Here is a 12,570-nt window from a genome sequence, read left to right on the forward strand (position 1 = left end):
ATCCATGGACATATTTATTCATCTTTTTGGCTTCACAGGTGTTTAATTTAATAACTCATTTTTGACCACCAGAACTATCAAGAAATTCAATAAATTCAGTCTTTATACTTCCCAAAGTGATACAATTAGTAGTTATGTTATCCATGTCTTACAGTTGACATGAGAGTACAACAACCCAAAACATTATTTAATCATTTTCCCCCTAATATTAAAAATTATCAATAGTGACATTTGTGGTGTTCGGGTCCAAATCAACCCGATAGCATAGCAGGATAAAGACAACATTTCAACTTGATTCCCTTTTCAATGTATAAAATGAATATTTAAAAGTGTTGACTTGGTATTTTTCAATATTTCTATGAACACAACATTTTGAACACAACAGAAGGGTAAAACCTACACCCCCCCCCACACCCACCCACCCACACCCACCCAATTTATTGCAATTTAAAAAATTCTCCCCCGCCCCAAACAACTAGGGGCTGATTTATTTTTTCAAATAAAGAACTTCTGGGGGAAATCTGTTTTGTCATTTTTCATACTACACTCACCAAATTACTTAATATCCTTTTTATATTATGTGTGATTCGACGAAGAACATTTGCATGTACTGTAGAAAGACTGTGTAATCTTGTGCTAAATACTAAATAAGTGCAACTAGCCCCACACTGACATATCCACACACTGACCTGCACACTTAGCCTGATTATCATCGACTTTCAGATCTCTTCTAGACTTGCCCTGTGTCTCATATCGAGCACTTTTCTTCAGAAAGATGGCCAACAGTTTTCATCGCCACCATCAGAGGGCCACGTGACCACACAGCACACATTTCAACTACGCAAGACCCAGGGTTCGAATTACAAATTTGATCCTAAGGGGGCCCCTGTTTAAAAAAAAGGGGAAAAAAGCATACCGGTAACACTTCCAAATAAGGGGCCATAATTAACAGTAAAGTAGCTACAACCTAATACTTAAGCAAGGGTTAATAATCGTTACTTAATGCCACATTACACACATATTAATTGTTATTAATGCATATGTTGAACATTAGTAAGCTGTTACTTAACTATTAGATAACTATTACCTTGTGTTACAAGTTAGTGGGTGCGTAAATATTGGGGTTTGGGACCCTTATATTAGAGTTGGCTGTGGATAACTAATGGTTAATTAATCGATAGATATTGGTGTTTGGGACCCTTATAATGGAGTTGGCTGAGCATACCTAATAGTCAAGTTATTAATCTACTATTACATCTAGTTTTCAAATCACTGTAATAGTGGCAACAGGAGCCATTATATAGCAAGGATTGGACGTACACTTCTCAATGATGGTGGGGTGATGAGATGTAATTTTTTCATATACCACTCATTAGGTTTAATGGTAAAAACCCTACAATAAATGCAGAACATTATGAAGAGTAATAGTTTTGAAGCGAAACTAAACCATTCCTTTGTGATCATTAAGTTAATGTTTGAGAATTTTAGCTCCAAGAAGTGCAGTGCATGATGGGTACGCAATCTATAGACAACAATATTTCGGTATTGTTTATTCATTACATATGCCTTGCTTTTGTATTAAGTAAGTGTTCATTTAGGTCCTTACCTAATAGCTACTTAACTATTAACTGTACCCTTACTTATGTTAGTTAAATAATTATATGCTGTGAACTTGTGACACATGGTAATAGTTATCTAATAGTTAAGTAACTGCTTACTAATGTTAAACATATGCATTAATAACAATTAATGTGTCTAATTTGGCGTTAAGTAGTGAATATTAACCCTTACTAAAGTATTAGGTTATAGCTAATTTGCTGTTAATTATGGCCCCTTATTTGGAAGTGTTACCAAAATGTTTAAAGTTGGATTGATGTTTTAGAAATAGACAAACATTTATTGTGAATAGTAGCTGAATATTCGTTTCATTTCTTCAAATTAATGTTGTACGTTTTAAAACCTTTTCCATACATATATATATCTACATATTTTTTTATTATTCACGAGAGGAGGCAGATCAGCCCAAATAAGTCCCGGAACACAGTGGGGTCCAAATCACGAGGTGCCGGATCCTGTTATGGCATATTCTGCCTCAAATTAACCCCTGCTGTGCTATGAGAAGCAGTCGCTGAAAGTGAATGCTGCCATTGAAAGTGAAAACACAAATCTTCCAAGAGAATCGTGTGTGATTCTACTTTTGTAATTGTCAGTGCCTGTGCCTTGAGAACATGTTGAGAACACGTTAAATTATGTCCAAGTTGTGTTAGTCTATTTTGTTGTAGGCTGCCTATTACATTTTAAATTGTATGTATACATTTTTAGACACTCTGCATACCATTGAGGCGACTTCTCAAAGCCATTGAACCAAATTATCCGGAATGGATGTTTCTTTCTGAAGGCATTTCACAGTTTCTTAGGCCCATAAACAAATCACTTGATGATGGTGGTGTACAGATTCACAACGACACCCCTTTGCTTCATTTTGCACATGACCATTACTTATGTTTCACTGTGTTAAATGACATCATTGAATGAAGATGCTAATTATTTACTTAAAATTGACTGTCAGCAACCTTTACGCTCCATTAATGGGCCTCATTATGTGAAGCTTTAGGACCAGTGGTGGATTGCAGACACTTTAAAATCTGTCATTGCATCATTTTTTCCATTAATTTTGGAAAGATCTCTACTACGAATGAATGCATTGTGCATCTGAGCTGGTTTAAAAGCTTCTGTCATTAGGACTCAGTGGGGGCTTCTAGCCTGAGAGTGGTTGACATTGACTGTCTGCTGATCTGTCCCCTGACAAAGACCAAAGGCATTTCTCATATTCCTCATAGTTGGCTCTGGCATATTTTGCCATTTGTAGTCCACACATGCTCAAACTATTCCTCAAACTCACTTCATCCACATGTATTTTTGCAGAAGTATTGTTACCATTGAATCATGATCTGGTATAAGTAGAACTACAGTCTTCTTGCGCTAGTAAGCAAGGTCTTGATGCTATAAAATTAGGTTATGCTACGATCGCTTCCAGAGTAATCTTTTTTTAGGACTATTGGTGTGCGCACACACTTTCTAACGTGAATCCCGGACAATTAGCGTTGTACTGCAGCCTCTAGAGCTCGTGTGTGAATGTGTATGTACACTCATCAGCCACAATTAGGAACACTCCTCGTGTTGGGTTGGACCCCGGTTTGCCTTCAGAACTGCCTTAATTGCCTGCAACAACATTTAGTCTTGACTTCCAAGGAGCAAATTTAAGCAAGAACAGGGTAAGGCGCAGTGACCAGGTGAAAAGCACACACTTAAAGCGTACTTTTGATGACTATACATAGTAGAAAGTGAACTTATTTCAGCTATTTAAATTGCGTTTCATTGCACTATTAATGCGCTGGAGCACTACTAAAACAGTACTTCAGCACACTTGCAGCACACCGAGTATGCTAAATTGGCACCGCTTTTGGACAGCTTTAAGTGCATGATAAGCCTACTTTTGATAAGTGAAAGATGACTGGGTGTCAGTGGAGTGTCCACTCGTTGTAAAAAAAAAAAATGGGCGGTGCGCACACACACACAAACAAAAAAAGAAATAAGAAAAATTTACATCTGCCGTAGGCAACTTTGTGTGATGGCGTTTCTCTTTCTTTTATTGTGGTACAGAAAAGGCAGATCAGATTATTTGTCTATAAATATGACATTCCATTACATTTGGCAGACGCTTTATAACCAAAGCGGCTTTCAAAGAAGGCATAATCATAGCCAACATCACTAGCAAATACAAAGTGCACAGGAAATATACAGAACAACAAGTGCAGATGCAAGGGGGGGGGTTAATATCATATCAAATAATACAGCTGGGGGGATGACGAGTGTAAAATAAAAATAAATAAGAAAAATGACCATCTGCATGACGCCAACACATTCATGCTTTGTTATCACACACGCACACACACGCTTTGTAATCACACGCACGCGCACACATGCTTTTTTTTTTATAAACCCAACCACCACCCCCCTTATGGGGAACCTATATTTTCTTCTACTTCTTTTCATTATTTTATTTTATTTATTTTTCTATCTTTTAACAAAAGCAAAATGTAACATACAATAACAGACAATAAAAGGATACAGAAAAAAAAATACAAAAAACAATCTCAGTGTCCTCCAACACTTCAAACCACATATTAACACCCCCCCATCCACACACACACACACACACACACACACACACACGCTTTGTAATCTCACACACACACGCATGCTTTGTAATCACACACACACGCTTTGTAATCACACACACACGCTTTGTAATCACACACACACGCTTTGTAATCTCTCTCACACACACACACACACACTTTGTAATCACACACACACACGCTTTGTAATCTCACACTCACACACACACACACACACACACACACACACACACTCTTTGTAAACACACGCACACGCTTTTTTTAATATAAACCCAACCACCCCTTATGGGGGACCTATATTTTCTTCCTTTTTCTTCTATATCTTTTCATTATCTTAATTTTTCCATCTTTTCACAAAAGCAAAATGTAACGTACAATAGACAATAAAAGGATAAAGACAGGAGAAAAAAAATACAAAAAACAATCAGTGCCTTTGTAATCACACACAGATTAAAAGGAAGAGAGATGACTAGAGATTTTGCACATCAGGACACGACATGTGGAGCCTGAGCAGCTAAGAATAGGCGAGGGTGAAGAGTTGTGCGAGTCGATGGAGGTAGTGTCTCTGATGTGAAGAGGCAGGGAGTTCTATCTCTTGGGCGCGTACATATCGAAGGCGGCTTCGCCAATTTTCTTTGGTGGAAGGGTAGGACTCCATAGCAGTGTGGCATCAGCGGATCTGAGAGCTCGGGCACGGGCATAAAAAGAGAGCATATCAGAGATGTAACAGGGAGGAAGACTATTTAATGCTTTGACGCACACAAACACAAACACACACACAGAAACACAAAAATCACTCAATTTTTTTGGTAGACCCCCTACTGTTTTTTTTGTTTTTGCGGGCAAACAGACTGACATACGCAGGGATGCACAGACATGGGCCCGGCCGGACGTAGGCACTGACGGATGCACAGACGGACGGACGAATGGACAGATAGACGCACGCATGCACACACAGACGTGGGCACGCACACACGGACGGACAGCCAGCCGGACGGAGGCACGGACAGATGGAAGCACAGAAGTGGGCACAGACGGACGGACGTCTGGCCAGACGTAGGCACGGACGCAGACGGACTGACGCACGGACGGACGGACGCACAGCCGGCCGGACGGAGGCACGGACGTGGGCACAGACGGACGCACGGCCGGCCAGACGTAGGCACGGACGTGGGCACAGACGGAAGCACGTCCGGCCAAACGTTGGCACGGATGCACAGACGGACTGACGCACGCACAGACGGCTGCACGGCCGGCCAGATGTAGGCACGGATGCAGAAACGGACTGATGCACGCACGGACGGATGCACAGCCGGCCGGACGGTGGCACGGACGTGGGCACAGACGGACGCACAGTCGGCCAGACGTAGGCACGGACGGAAGCACAGACGGAAGCACGTCCGGCCAAACGTTGGCACGGACGCACAGACGGACTGACTCGCGCACGGACGGACACACAGCCGGCCGGACGTGGGCACGGACGTGGGCAGAGACGGAAGCACAGACGGAAGCAAGGACGGACGCACTGACCGACTGACGCACGGACGGACGCACTGCCGGCCAGACGTAGGCACGGACGCAGAGACGGATGCACGCACAGCTGGCTGGACAGAGGCACGGACCGACGGGCGCAGGCACGAGGAGGGAAGAACAGAAACCATATTATAGACTAAAACAATGTAACACTATTACATCTATTATATCTGAATTGAAAGTAGTTTACAAACAATGCGAGACTATGAGCATGTTTTTTATGCATAATTTGTATATATTTTTCTTACCCAGTGGTTCATGGAGTTCCTCTTGAACGTAGCAGGAGCGAAGGATCTGACAGGGTTCATTCCAGCTCCAGTGTAGAACATCTAAAACAAAGTGTTCAGAGTGGAGTATTAGCTTTAATGTAAATACAAGTGAGGAAGTGAGGATACTGTTGCGGTCTGGATATTTAGGTGAGAGCAGATTCACACACTGAAAGGTCAAGCACAAGGAGGTTTTTTTTAGAGCTGAGTAGTAGACGTTTCAGGGTTCTGCCTCCATTAGCGCGTTCAGGCCGACTGAGAACCGTGCTGGAGCCCGTTCCTGCACCTACTCGCGAACCAGCCGTCGTGTTCACGCCACAGATATTAGCGTTCGCGAACCGGAAAGTTGGTTCGCTATGTGAACCGCAAAATACTAGGTTTTTCTCCGCGAACCGTGACGACAGCGTGGCCATCAGCAAGTTCATCCAGGTAACAGTCACATGCGGAAATTGTTCAGAGCCCGGTATGAACACGAGAGGTTCACCGATGAGCACTTTAGTGCCAAACGTAACTGGTGCAGGCACCGGCACCGGCTCCGTTCTGGTCAGCCTGAAAGCCCTACATCAGTGTGCAGGTGAGCACAGGCAGTAACCCTGAAACAACTGCTCTACTCTACTCTCGGAAAAAAAGAACTCCTTGTGCTTACTTTTTTTACATTTCAAGGGTGAGAGCAGGTTGGTACACTGCTACCGAAATCCAGCTTAATGACATTAAAGGAAATTCTTGTCTGAAGGTACATGTACTGTATGCTTATGTACAGGGATGGAGCACAAACTTCCCCATGTTCCACCAGCTGTAATAGACCCCCTTTATATATTATTAACATGCTTGTGTGAAACAAAAATCTGACTTCCTGTGGGCCCCCCTTATACAGTGACACTAATAAGTATTTGATCCCTTTCTGGTGGTGTTGGTTTGTACACTGATGAAGACATGATCAGTCTATAACTTTAATCGTAGATGTATTCCAACACAGATGGACAGAATATCAAAAAGAAAGTCTGGAAAATAACTTCAAAGAATACATTTTAATTAATTTGTCTTCTTTGGCTCAAATACATATTCCCTCAATGAAATACAAAGTACTTGTTGGCAAACCCCTTGTTTTCTAGGGCAGAGATCAGACTTTTTTTAGTAGATGACAGTGTTTGTGCAGAGACCCCTAGTCTCAATCCATACACTTGTGCACTTCGGGCATTGCGTTTCAGTGCCTAGGGCGTTCACGCTGAAAATTTCGGTTGAGCCAGTGCACTGAAAGTGCCCGGATGATCCCCTAACAATGGCGGAAAAACGCATGCTTGAATGATGGACACTGCACGCACTAAACGACCACCATGTTGACAATGACACGGAGGAAACGTGGCGTTCAGTTCATTAGAAGAGTTTGGTCGACAGTCTCCTAATTCTGTGAGTAATGTTTCTTAGACACCAACCTTTTCATGCCAACCCAAGTATTGTATGTGTGATTGTTGTCCTTTGGGGTGAAGGAAATGTAAATACAAGCAACAGACGCTGTGCACTGAAAACAGTTGCCAACTGATATTTTGGCGAGATAATGCCATGCTCAGCCTTCACTTCCAGGGCACAGTGCTCAATTTTTTCCACAACACCATGCACTGAAGACCTCAGTGCACTGTGCACTGATTGTCAGTTAGGGTGACCACCCGTCCCGCGTAGCGCGTGCGCGTACAGCGTTTGAAGCGTTGGCACGTGAGTGCACATGCACGCCAGGGTCTGTCCCACATTGTCCCTCAGAAGCAAACCCCTGGTCCCCCCTTGGACTTATTAGCAGGTGGTCACTAGGGCTGGTAAAATAATATTCGAAAATTATACGAATATGGGAAAAATATGTATATTCGAATATTCATTTTTAGCGTTCGAATAATGTACAAAATATATATTGCGCAGGGCAGCGCGCGCATTGATTCTCCTCCGTTTAACTTAAAGTGTCCATGGTGCGTCCCTTACTGGCCTTTGTGTATCTGCTGCAGTCACGTCACAACAAGGAAGCAAGGACTGCGAGTTGCTTTGTTGATAGTTCTAGAGAGTAGCTTCGTGCAGATTGTTTTGACATTTGAGTTCTTATTGCTGTTCGAACCGCATTGTAAGTTGTCGTCTCTCGTGAATGACTTACAACGTGGAGCTCTACACCCCCACCTCAAACTATGCACGGAATAAAAGTGAGCCGAGTGATAAAGTGGTATGGAAGCTGGCGAGGTGCGAGTTAGCACCATGAAGTCGCAATATAGCTTTTTTGTAGCTACAGATAAGCGACTTCACATGGTCTTCAAATTTTTTTGCACCATCCGCCACAAATGCTGGCTTTAGATAAGGCGACAAGAGGCAGTCACGAATTGCTTGAATTGGGCACGAGATGCACGAGACCAAAGCAGGCGGCATCAAGGAGTATGTCAAAGCAGCAATGGAATCAACTATCAAGCGAGGTACAGCCCAAATTTTAGTTAGAGAGGTTAGGTGACGCTAGTGTGTGTGTGTGTGTGTGTGTGTGTGTGTGTGTGTGTGTGTGTGTGTGTGTGTGTGTGTGTGTGTGTGTGTGTGTGTGTGTGTGTGTCTGTCTCTGTTCACGCGTGTGTGAGTGAGTGAGTGAGTGAGTGAGTGAGTGAGTGAGTGAGTGAGTGAGCACGCATCCGCGAATGGTACCGTTGTGAAAGACTATCTGGGTCCCCCGTACCAACTCCAGGTGCTAGAAACACAGCGGTTGGTCAAAACGAAAGTCTATCAATCCTGGTCTGAATGAATACGCCCTAAATTAAGAGTGACATTTACTTACGACCAAACAACATTGCTTCTAACATCTACAGTCACCAGTTACGGACCAAGATAGTCTTTCACACCGTGTTTACCTGATTATCATCGACGTTCAGAGTGTTGCGCCACTAGGAGGGCACAGCCTGACTAGTGCCGTGTGTCTACTTTCCCACTTCGAGTTTAATTGTGTTGTTCGTATCTATTCGATCTCCAGCACAAAATAAACGGGTAGAAAGATATGCAATAGCCTTTTCCCCACTGTCTAAAGTGTCTATTCCATGCCCAGTGCTCGTTTTTGTGTGTTAATAATAAAAATTAATAATAATCAAATATATTCGATATTCGGACCATATTTTAAGACCCATATTCGAATTTAATTTCTGGGGAATGTTACCAGCCCTAGTGGTCACCCTACTGTCAGTGCACTGACAAGTGTGTAGATTGAGACATTGGTTCTGTGTTGAAATTGCTGGTTTTCTCAGGGAAGTCAACAGGGGGTCAGCCATGGGCCCAGGGAGAGAAGGGGCCCCAAATTGAGTCCTCATTACATTGTATTGTATGTATGGGGGTGAGGGGTTATTCTAGCTCACCTTTTGTCCACTGGGTCCTCGAGCGCCTGGAAATCCACAGTTTCCCCTCTTCTCTGGCTCTCCTTGGATACCCTTTAAGCACGCACACACACACCACCTCATCACCAATTGTTCTTAGTCCTATTGCCTTGAGTTGGTCCATACTCTCCTTTCTCATACTTCACTGACAAACAAAATGGCTGCTTCCAGTTCACGGGGCGCGTTCCAATATGCGACCTTGCGTCCTCCAATTCAGTATTATATTTCAATATCTCGCAAAAGCTCAATTGTAAAGTCATTTTCTCATTTGCAAAGTGGATGGTGAATGAAGAGTAGTCCCCCAAAAATTGTTGTGGCTAGGCTGACAGCGGTGAAACTTTATTCTTTTCTCCACAGAGGAGGGGCCAGGAGGCGGGACGAGGCCACAAGCACAAGTGTAGGACGCAAGGTTGCATATTGGAGCGCACACACTGGGCCCATTTGTGATGGTGCAGGCTGCGCAAATCTGTGCAATTCACATGTGCACTGCGTAATCACAATGTGTTGGCCCTCATTTATCAAAGCAGCGTACGACGAAAATCATGCGCACGTCGTGCGTACGTTCTTTTTCTACGACCAGTTGGCATTTATCAAATGTCATCAGTCGTAGGATTTCATCTTTCCTGCGCTTACACTTTCAGACGGTGTACGCCGTTTTCAAGTTGGACTTGGGATGACTATGATCACCAACTTGAGCAGCAGTTGTAGCGCAACAACTCATTATCATAAATATGTGGCCTACATAATTACAAAATGTTTTTACATTGTCTATTTTGGCTATAAGCCAACTTCTACCTGTTTGAATTGGTGCACCCTTCCTGGGAGCGCTGCGTTAATTTGGCATCTAATTTATGATTTGACGTGATGTGTGAATAATTGTGCAATATACAGCCGCATATTAGAATGTGCCTTCATTCATGGGATCAAAGGGGGCTGACGTTCTTTTTAACAGCTGGGAGTTCAGGCGCACATCAATCAATACATAGCCTACAAAATTTCCCGGTAGAGTTTCGCCTCTCCTTCCCCAACAAATGGTTTGGGCACTGTTTGTTGGCCAGTTTCACGTAGGACCCTTTTCTTGACCTCGTTTACAAAAAGGTTTATAGTCATTTAAAAAAAAAAAATACAATATAATAATATAGATATACAAATATCTTCATTATGTGTAGCCTACTGTAGTCAATCAAACATTTCATTGTAACTATTTGGAAATCAATCTCTTGGCCTACCCCTTCCATATTGAGAACCGAAACACTGTTGACTACTGCTGTTGATTAGGCCTATTTACACGTGTTATTTTGTTGTCTACCTCGCGTAAAGCCTAATTTCAAGCCGTCAATCAACCACAAACGTAGATGTTTTAGCCGGTTTGCGTCTCTCCATGTCGCAAACTCAGGGGTGTGGCCTCCTTCCCGCCGTTGTAGAGAAGGCGTGATTATTCTAATTACGATGATTTTCAGACGCTGGATTTATCAACATCCGCTCGCTCTCATGATGGGATTGGAGAGCTACACATGTTTAGTAAATCTCACGTGAGCTTCGTCGTACGACGAGATCTGCGCTCATTTCTGCGATGGTTTCTACGCAAATTTGATCAATGCGGGCCAATGTATTCAAAATGTCTTATTTTGTGAGATGCACAGATTCGCGCAGAATGTGTCATACATCATCACGAACGTGCCGATTGACACAAACAAAATGGCCATCCCTACCTGTTGTCCTGCGGGTCCCTCTTCTCCTTTGACCCCTTTGGCTCCCTGTGCGCCTTTAGGCCCTTGATCAGCCTGGGGGCGAGATGGGGATTAATTGGACAACAGAAAAATCTCCAAAGTTAGTTAGAAAGAAAATCTCTTCACCAAGAGACATCGGTCTATCTCTAACTCTGTCTATTCCAGATCACCCCCCGCCTCCCCCAACCACACACATGAGCATTATTAATACATGTTTTAAGTTATATAAAAAAGTCCACCTCTATTAAATATTTTTGTGCATTCTGTGATGTAGCTAAGGCTCTTGCACCCTGCTGACACAATATTATAGACAGGGATAACAATATCCTACGCTTGTTGAATTACAAGTTAAATAAACAGTGAAAATATACATCAAAGGGAAAGATACAGAAACTTTATCAAGGACATGATTTATGAAAGGATTATACATTTCTCTGGAGCATTAAAAGCTGTGTGTGGGTGTGTATATACTGTACGTGTGTACAGTGCAACTCATCAGTCCCTGCTTGTCACACATTACTCAGTGTGTGTGTGTACGAATGTGTGCGTGCATACTAACTGCAGGGCCTGGTCATTCGCCTGGTTCCAGTGGTCCAGTGTCGCCTACACTCCTGACGAAGCCCTGAAGTCACAGAGACAGACAGACAGACACAGACACACACACAATGAACAGTGTGCTGCAGATGGCATCACACAAGAAGGACTGACGATGGCTTGAAACACTAAATGGCATCAAGAGGTACAGATACTAGAATGGTATTAAAAAAAATAGATGGCAAATTAGTTTGTTCCATCAGTGACAAGTCAGATTTCCACAGGAAGATGTTGTACAGTACTGACATAAATACAATCCAATAATGCCACAGCACCAAGGCTTAATTTCATATTAGGTCTGATTAAGGGCCATCAAAATAATAAAAGATCGATGAAAGCCCAGATGTTGCGGACTTTATTTCTTATTTTGAGTGTATACATTAGTCCAGCATTCGGGCTGGTTTTAAGTGTGTGTGTGTGTGTTTTTCACGTTTCAGGTCTTGATTACACGTACATATGCAGATATTTTTAAAAGCAAATATTTATTTTATCTTCTTGCATATATTAACAGTATGTCGATCAAATGAAACACACCCTACTGACAGGTGTACCTTAGAAATCTCCACTAAAACTCTAAAAAAATACTTTAGGGAATTGAAGCTCTGTTCATATGCAAAAAAGAGACAAATGTGTTCCAAAAATATCAACATACGTGTAAACAACAGGGTCTTACTGCATGTTGTGTACCCACCCTCTCTTCTGTGCATCCAGGAGATCATGGCAGTCCCACCTCCCTTCTGAGATCCGGTGTACACGCACATGCTGCGGCAGCAAACCCTGTCTGTGGGTCTGGGAGGTCCTGGTAGTCCCATCTCCCCTGGAGGTCCGGCGTCCCCATTCCCCTCCCGACACTCAGGAATCCCTCAGC

At 42.9% G+C, this 12,570-nt stretch overlaps 1 protein-coding gene across 1 annotated transcript; it reads right to left on the reverse strand.

The window, feature by feature from the left end:
• Nucleotides 1–4,461: 4,461 nt before the first annotated feature.
• LOC134452039 (uncharacterized) lies at nucleotides 4,462–11,156 on the reverse strand. The gene is made up of 4 exons (XM_063202422.1): nucleotides 11,091–11,156; nucleotides 9,361–9,432; nucleotides 5,984–6,064; nucleotides 4,462–5,806 (listed from the first exon to the last, which is right to left on the reverse strand). The coding sequence occupies exons 3-4, from the start codon at nucleotides 6,062–6,064 to the stop codon at nucleotides 5,021–5,023; spliced, it is 867 nt and encodes a 288-aa protein (XP_063058492.1). The 5' UTR covers nucleotides 9,361–9,432; nucleotides 11,091–11,156; the 3' UTR covers nucleotides 4,462–5,020.
• Nucleotides 11,157–12,570: the final 1,414 nt, after the last annotated feature.

This window comes from Engraulis encrasicolus, chromosome 7 (genome assembly GCF_034702125.1).
Source record: "Engraulis encrasicolus isolate BLACKSEA-1 chromosome 7, IST_EnEncr_1.0, whole genome shotgun sequence".
Lineage (NCBI taxonomy): Eukaryota > Metazoa > Chordata > Actinopteri > Clupeiformes > Engraulidae > Engraulis > Engraulis encrasicolus.